This window comes from Cynoglossus semilaevis, chromosome 16, assembly GCF_000523025.1.
Source record: "Cynoglossus semilaevis isolate Cse_v1.0 chromosome 16, Cse_v1.0, whole genome shotgun sequence".
Classification (NCBI taxonomy): domain Eukaryota; kingdom Metazoa; phylum Chordata; class Actinopteri; order Pleuronectiformes; family Cynoglossidae; genus Cynoglossus; species Cynoglossus semilaevis.
Genome location: NC_024322.1, coordinates 12,874,617 through 12,882,378, shown reverse-complemented (window position 1 = coordinate 12,882,378; position 7,762 = coordinate 12,874,617). Strand labels below are relative to the sequence as shown.

Here is a 7,762-nt window from a genome sequence, read left to right as displayed (position 1 = left end):
TTCCGTGTGAGGCTCTTGTTTATTTCCGTCAGTCTGGTGGAGCTCCGGCAGCTGGAGGAGAACACAGTGAGCCGACAGAAGAAGCCGTAAATATGCGTTCACTCTTCGGGCTTCTCGCAGTTGTGACTGTGGCGAGTCTCTACCTGTATTCTCTGTCTCTGCACCTGCCCGCTGGGCCACGCAGGAGAGCTGTCCCTTCTGCTCATGCCCATGGTGAGCATCTGGACACGGCTGACGAGTCTGCCCACAACACTGAGGAACCCAGTAGGTGAGCTGATAAATAGGAACTATCACTTCAGCCGACTGATAGGAGTATCATGCAACAATTTTTATATTGTGTGCCCTTTGCCACAATGACGTTTGCCATTTGATATTCGTGTTTATACTGTATGTGACTTTTGAAGTTCTTTGCCATTCTGACTGATCAAAAACAGAAGCTAAAATTGTATTTATATTATCCAACAAGATGTGTACATTTCCTCATAAACTACTTTATAATCTTATATGCAAAATAATAATAATAATGACAATCTATGAAAAAGAAAAGTGTGTTTCACTGAACAACACTCCATTTTAGTTATTTATATAAATTTAGCTGGACTACATTAATATAGATCCCAAAAACAATAATTTCATTGGATAATCAAGGAAACATAGTCAATTCTTACTCCATTTGTCCCCAAACATTTCCATGAGTAGTTTAGAGTGCCACACGCTGGGCGTAAGTCTTATTGATAATAAAATTATTATGTAATATTGCTAATTTATCCAGAGCCGCTGTGGTATTTTCCAGCTCAAGTGATATCAGCTGTTACTGATCAGGGGCAAGAAAAAATATTTATTTATTTTTTTGTACAATTATTTTTGACCAACTCTGTTCTCTTTGGGTTCCTATAGGTTGAAGTTTCCTTCAGACCTGGAGGAGCTGAGAGAACTGGCTGAGCTCCTGCAGTTCTATAAGACAGAGCACACTGGATACGTCCTGCTGTTGTTCAGCAGTGCTTATCTGTACAAGCAGTCTTTTGCTATTCCTGGATCGTCGTTTCTGGTGAGGCTTCAATAGTGGCAGATATTTTTAACTTTTACTGTGACAAAAATACTAATCATGTCTAATGGCGGTGGCGAGGGAGCAGGGATTGGCACTTAAATGATATGAAACACTGCCACAGCAGACAGGTCGTGTCCAAGTGTATTAAACCTACTGTGGCATCTACTGTAGGAAGTGACAACCACTGTATGTTTGTCTGGACAGTGAATTGTGTTTCATTGAGTCAGTGCAGTAAAACAAAACATATTAACCACAAACCACGACATATAAACGTGGTTCTCATCTACAATGGGACACATCAAACCACAATTTTGAATCCAGTCTTGATTCCTGTGTGTTTTCTTCTGTTTCCCTGCCTGGTACAGAACATTCTTGCTGGAGCTATATTTGGACTGCATGAAGGACTGCTGCTGACCTGTGTGCTCACCACTGTGGGCTCCACCATGTGCTACCTGCTGTCACAGGCCTTTGGGAAACAGTATATTGTTAATTTCTTCCCTGATAAAGTCGCCATGCTTCAGGGGAAGGTAAGACAACCAGTGCTGCTCCTCAAACAAGTTTGATCAGTCACAGTGATTCTATTCATGCACTGAATAATGACACCATTGATATCAGCCTTTGAGGAATTCTTATGAACAGTCTGTGCTCGTAAACACCACGTTGTTGCAATCTTTTGTTACATACCTGTTTCTAGAGGGACTTTGTTTTGCAGCTATTGACGATAATAACTTGTAAATGTGCTTTTATGTAAATGAAAATTGCTGTATTCTTATTAATCTCATGTCTCTCCCAGGTGGAGGAGAACAAAGACTGTCTCTTCTTCTTTCTGCTCTTCTTGCGATTCTTTCCCATGACGCCCAACTGGTTTCTGAACATGTCTGCACCTATAGTGAACATTCCCATCACATTCTTCTTCTTTTCAGTCTTCATTGGTAAGCATATATAATACACTGCGCATCATTCTGTTTCAGTTTGAACTGGAGCCCATCCCAGAAGTCATCTGGGCAGAGTGTTTTTTTTCATCATTATGTGTTTCTGGCTTTACTTGTGTAGCAGCTCAGTATAAATGTTTCGTTTTTTTTCCAGGTCTCCTTCCCTACAACTTCATCTGTGTGCAGACAGGTGTCATGCTCTCTGAACTGTCATCCCTGGATGACCTGTTCTCCTGGCAGCGGCTGTTACAGCTGCTGGCCATCGCCTGCATGGCTCTGCTGCCGGGTGCACTCATCCGACACTTCAGTCAGAGGCATCTGAAGCTGAACGTGAAGCCGGCACAGAACGGCGTCATCACAGATAAGAAGCTCCAGTGACTCGTTCGTGGTTTTGTGTTTTGAAGAACTGCCTGCCAAATAACTTGTGGAACCAAACGTGTTCCTGCACCGAACTTCTGCCAACACAGCAGGGACGGTGTTCACAGGATGTGTGTGAATGTAATTTCAAGGAGAATGTTGAAGATTGTCAGTACATGAGCCCATGTTCATAGTGCCTGCCACGCAGTTATACAGTCAAACTTCTACCTCTGGCATGGACGTGACAGAGAAATGTACAAAAGGTTTCTAAATGACTGGGCTCCTTTTTTGAGATTTGACTCTTCAGATGATTATTTGTTTTAATGTTTGTATCAATTATTTGGGTATTACTGGTATCTTGCATACTGATTGTATTGCAGTACATGTACAGAGTATTTTGTAATTGAGGAAATTTCATATCTGGCCGACTTGAGACCAGAGGTTAATGAGCCATTTTGCGGGCACAATTGAACTAAGCTGTATTTTTTATCATAACTTAAACATGTCTGATGCTGCGTTTATGATTTAAAATGATTTTGTGGTTTATTTAAATTAAAAAACAGCCTTTGTTGGAAAGAAAAAAAGCCTTAAATCCCCAAAAGCAATCTCTGTTGTATTTTTTTGTTCATGTCTTTTAAAGCAGTTGTTTTCAAATGGTCAAGACTTTTATTTATTTATTTTTTATCTTTCTCTTAAGTTAACTGAGGTAGAATATGTGGGAATTTTCTAAATCTTAAACCACTAACTATACAAAAGTTATTCCCCATAGTCATTTTAAACGACCAGTATACGTTAATGGTGGTACATTTTCTGTGACTGTCTGAATTTTGACAGCTTCTAATTTCTGTGTATCTGCCATTTGAAAAAGGATCAACAAGGTGACAGTAATTTAACCCAGGTGATCCAGAGCAGCTGAAAGTAAGATCAGAGGGACACCACACATACAGTACATGTATCTGTTGTTTGTGTAAGGCTTTCATTCCTTCAGATAAGGCAACAGCTGTTAAAAGCCAACAAAGGTCAAGGTCACCTCAGCTGGTCCTGCCACGCCACAATGCGTCAGAATTTAATATTCCATCAAAGTCTACCTTCAGCAAAAAAAAAAGGATTTGTGATTTTATCAAAGTAAACAGTATTCTATACAGTTTATCCTCTTTGACCAAAAGACTGCAATAAAACGTCTTTACTGTGTAGAATTGAACTGCGGTAGAGAAAAAGAGAGAACACTGTTTTAAAATGTTCACATTATTGTGTAGTGGATCGAACAAATCCTCACAATGACCCACTTTAGGGTCATCCCCTTCCACTTGAAAACCACCACAATCCTAAAGCATAAAGTGTTATTGTGGAAATGAAATGTCATTCAACATCTGAAATGTTTCTTCTTTTTTTTTTTTATCAAGATGTAAGTGTTAACTATAAGCCACGGTTTTACTGGGGCCACTGTCATTTCAATGTTGGGAAAAATTAATTAATAAAAACAGAAAAAAAAATTCTTTCAAAGAGTCTTTATTGCTCAGATCCAGGTTGCTCAGCAATACAGTTCAATCACAATTTAAAACAACAGCATGGCTGTGTCCACAAAGGCATGGATCCACATGGATGTATTAAACAGGGATCAAATGTCATTGCAGCTCACAGTCATCAGTTACCTTGAGGTGTCCGGGACCTTTGTTTGGTCCGAAATGTAGAAATTGAGAGTTCTGACCTAGTGAGGATAGAAAAGGTTTCCCTATGGTCAAAAACAATTTGGAAACTGATCTGTAATCTATGAAGTGTTAATACATCGAGGATCACCTACAACAGTGTCATGTTAAACATGTGACACATTTCACCAGATTTGTACTAAATTCCTCCTCATATTTATTTTTGCATGGCTTTTTTAATGCCCTCTGTGTAAGATCAATTCTTATTTGGAGACCTGGATATTGTCAAACAAACAGACATTTCTACTTGAATTATTCACTATTTGATTCTGCTTCTCCATTCTGACTTCCACAAATGTGTTAAAAACAGAGACAGAACGTGTTTTATCCACAACTCAACAGCTAGCGTTACTGGTAGTGATCAAACAGGAATGAGTATTGGAGTAAAAATTCCCATCTACTGCAGCAGACTTAAGGTGTCCCTTAAGTCGGTGAGTGCCACAAGGAAACCAGATCAACAGAAAAACAGAGGAAAAAGCCTCAACTATGCAACCACTGTGTGATTTGACTAACAACACTGTACACTCTCAGCGATGCGTATGATTGTTGTTTTTATTTCTGGCGTTGACTTTTCATTTTGATGCCTAGCAAAACACCCAACAAAAACTAGAAACAATAATTCTCTAAAATAATTGTTTACCACCATCTGGACAGGTTTGACCTCAGCACTGCTGCCAAACCAGAACCAGCGAGAGGCAAAGCTGCACTTTATTCTAAAAAAAAAAAAACACGAGAGAGAGAGACAATGCAAGAGAAGAGCCTCGACTGCAACAATGGTCTAAGAAGAAACAAACGACGATGGACAAAGTTTTCTCTCCAGTGCTACTGTGAAAGGCTGTTTTTATTCAACATTTGTCTATAACAGTGAAGCACACCACCACAGGAGCCACGAGGTGGCAGTAGAAGCACCGTACTACGTTGGTGGAGGAGTGGGGGGGTAAGGTCGGGGGTGTTTTCGTCAGGTCTGCTGAGCTGTTGTCATCAGTATGAGGTACTGTACTGGCTGTAAGGAGGAAGAGCCCCCAGACTTTGTGAGTTTAATACGACCGTTATGATTGGTGTAACTGCAAAAGTGTGTTCACTGGGACGACAATGAGCCACCTCATCTGATGACAAAAGCCTGCCCTCTAAAAATAAAGTAATAATAATTAAAAAAAAAAGAAATCAGCTCTAGAGGAGTTAAAAAAAAACTCCAGACAAAACACTAACTTTCACTACAACACCATTCATTTATTCATGTTCTACTTTGCCCTACATTGTTTTTAGTATCTAACGTCAGCCTTGGATTCTGAGAGGTAATTCTAAAACGTACAGCACAAATTAAAAAAAAAAAAAAAAAATCAAAACTCTACATGTGTGAGATAAACATTTAGAGGGTCAGTTTTGAGGGAAGCCGTGACGCTCTCTAAACGTCTCCCACCATCTCCCACGATGCAGGAGCAGACGGGTAAGTGTTGTTATGGAGCGACAGAACACAATGCATTCATGTGTGACACTATTGTACATGTTTACAGATATACAGTTCTCCTCGTTGTCGTACACAGTGACATTTCAACGACTAAAGTTGTTTCTACATTGTACACAGAGGATGAGGATTTAACAACGTTTCGAAAGAGTCCCGTCAGTGTATTTTTGCAGCTTTGTGTTTTTCTTGAAATCAACCCCAGAGTTATCAAATAGAGCTGGTAAGGTCAGACCGGGTGGTTATAAAATTTCTGTCTTTTTTCTTAGTTATTTTTATTTATTTATTTATGTTAAACAAGTGAATAAACAACATTGTTTTTCTGTCTCAAAAACCTGGAGGTACAGTTCCCAGCCAGCATGTCCATCTGGGCCTTACGTGGGCTGGTTTGGGCTCTAAGTCAGTGTCCATAAACTAACTCCTTATAGCTAAGAACTGAGTCAAACACCTCAGAGTTGGACTCACACACAAAACTTACTGAGATCTGAGTCAAAAGTAACAACTTCACTCGTCTCAAACATCTCTGTTGTGATTCAGACTTTCAGCTAAAACAGGACTGAACACAGATTTAAGTCATGTTTGGAGACTTGGACTCGGTCCTGACTTGGACTCGGACCTGAAGCCCTAGAGACTCTACTGTCTCTGTGTCTCTATTCTGGCTCAATCTACATTTTTATAGGGTCTCAAACTCATTCTCAAATGAATCCTCATTCGTAACGCTAACTCAAATTCAAGAGACTCGTCTCGGACTCGACCCCAAACACTTTTCTGCGACTTGGGTATTCATGTCAAACTAGGACCTTAACTTTGACACAACCTCACATTTTTCTTCAGCGACTGTAACTCGTACTCCAACAATCTGCAAATTGCAGCCAAGACTTTCTCCAATTTTCTTGTATGACTTAGACACAGACTTGACACGATGTCGAGTCAACTCGGTCCAAACCCAATCGATTTCTTTGACTGACTTAAAATCCTGGGGAACTGACTATCACTTGACCTAAATGTTGTGTTTTTCAGTGACTTGGATTTGAACCTTGAAGACTGGACTACAATCCCAGAAGATGCATTCAAAGTGATTGAAATCAAGGTTCTTGAACCTTGAAGACTGGACTACAATCCTAGAAGATGCATTTGGTCTACACCCACACCTGGGCCCAGGTAGGACAAACCCAAACATAGGTCCCAAATATAAGTGCTGGCTGGGCGCTTGGAAAAACAGGAGGTACAGTTGGCTTAGGTCTGTTTCTTGAAACCGATTTGAAACTTTTTCCGTCTTTTCATTTCATTTGTGACGGTGAAGTCAGTACACAACATCCACGTTCAGAAGCACTCGGTCAGGTATGTACCCCGTTAGATCCTGCACTTCATTCCTTTCTGGCAGAAATGGACTTGGAAAAAATCCTTTGACATGTTTATCATTAAGAGGTTGTTTAGCGTCCAGGCAAAGACAATCCAACAGAGTTGACTACAAAGTTTCACTAGTCAGCTGGACCTGACAAAGCTTAGAGATTACTGTAGATCTTTTAACCGGATCTATTTTTTTTCTTATTATTAAAAATAAAATTAAAAAAAAAAAACTCTCAAAATGATCAACAAGGTTAACAAGGCATACAAAATGTGGAAAAAGGGGGGAAATGAAAGATTGGACTGAGGTACCCTGAAGCCTGAGGTAGATCACAATACTGACATGCGCACTGTTCACATCATGACCAAAGTTAACACGGTCACTGACTTGACTGTTCTCCTATTTTTCAGGTTTTTACGTTATATTATTATTATTATTATCAGAATTATTCATAGTCTAGATTTCAAGAAAATAAATGCTTCCCTTCAAAATAATATGGCAGTGTCCCACTGAGGAAAAAAAAAAGAAAAAGGACTTTGTTTTCTTTTTGTTTCTTATCAATAGCTCTCATCACAAAATAGGAAAAAAATAGATTCATAAATATTACTCTCTCTTTTTTATATATATATACACAAATGCACACGCATACACACACACGCGCGCACACATCCACTCACTCACACACACACACACATGCAGGACGCTGTGCGTGCTGGCAAAGATCCTTGCGTTTGGAAAATGAAGTTGATGGGTGAAGGTGACAAAATAAGGCAACAAGCTTCCACATTCTCTTCAGTAAAGCACAAAGGGACACCAGCACCCGTGTGTCCAGCGTGCACGCACAGCAGCCCGGCCAGCTCGCAAAAAAAAAAAAAAAAAAAAAAAAAAGCAAAGTGAAAAAAAAAAGGA

General features: G+C 39.7%; 1 protein-coding gene and 1 long non-coding RNA gene across 2 annotated transcripts; one reads left to right on the top strand and one right to left on the bottom strand.

The window, feature by feature from the left end:
• The first annotated feature begins 6 nt into the window (after positions 1–6).
• Positions 7–3,442, top strand: tmem41aa (transmembrane protein 41aa). The gene is made up of 5 exons (XM_008328765.3): positions 7–268; positions 898–1,048; positions 1,414–1,575; positions 1,842–1,980; positions 2,135–3,442. Exons 1-5 carry the CDS (start codon positions 93–95, stop codon positions 2,356–2,358), a joined length of 852 nt encoding a protein of 283 aa, XP_008326987.1. The 5' UTR covers positions 7–92; the 3' UTR covers positions 2,359–3,442.
• Positions 3,443–3,830: 388 nt separating this feature from the next.
• LOC103392202 (uncharacterized) lies at positions 3,831–7,756 on the bottom strand. The gene is made up of 2 exons (XR_522878.3): positions 6,606–7,756; positions 3,831–6,541 (listed from the first exon to the last, which is right to left on the bottom strand). It is a non-coding gene; the product is annotated as an uncharacterized LOC103392202 (long non-coding RNA).
• Between the last annotated feature and the right edge of the window lie 6 nt (positions 7,757–7,762).

Excerpts from the sequence above, each read along its gene's own strand:
- tmem41aa (XM_008328765.3), top strand. The coding sequence starts at position 93 with ATGCGTTCACTCTTCGGGCTTCTCGCAGTTGTGACTGTGGCGAGTCTC. Across the intron at positions 1,049-1,413 it reads TTCCTGGATCGTCGTTTCTG|AACATTCTTGCTGGAGCTAT; the intron begins GTGAGGCTTCAA and ends TGCCTGGTACAG. Across the intron at positions 1,981-2,134 it reads CTTCTTTTCAGTCTTCATTG|GTCTCCTTCCCTACAACTTC; the intron begins GTAAGCATATAT and ends TTTTTTTTCCAG.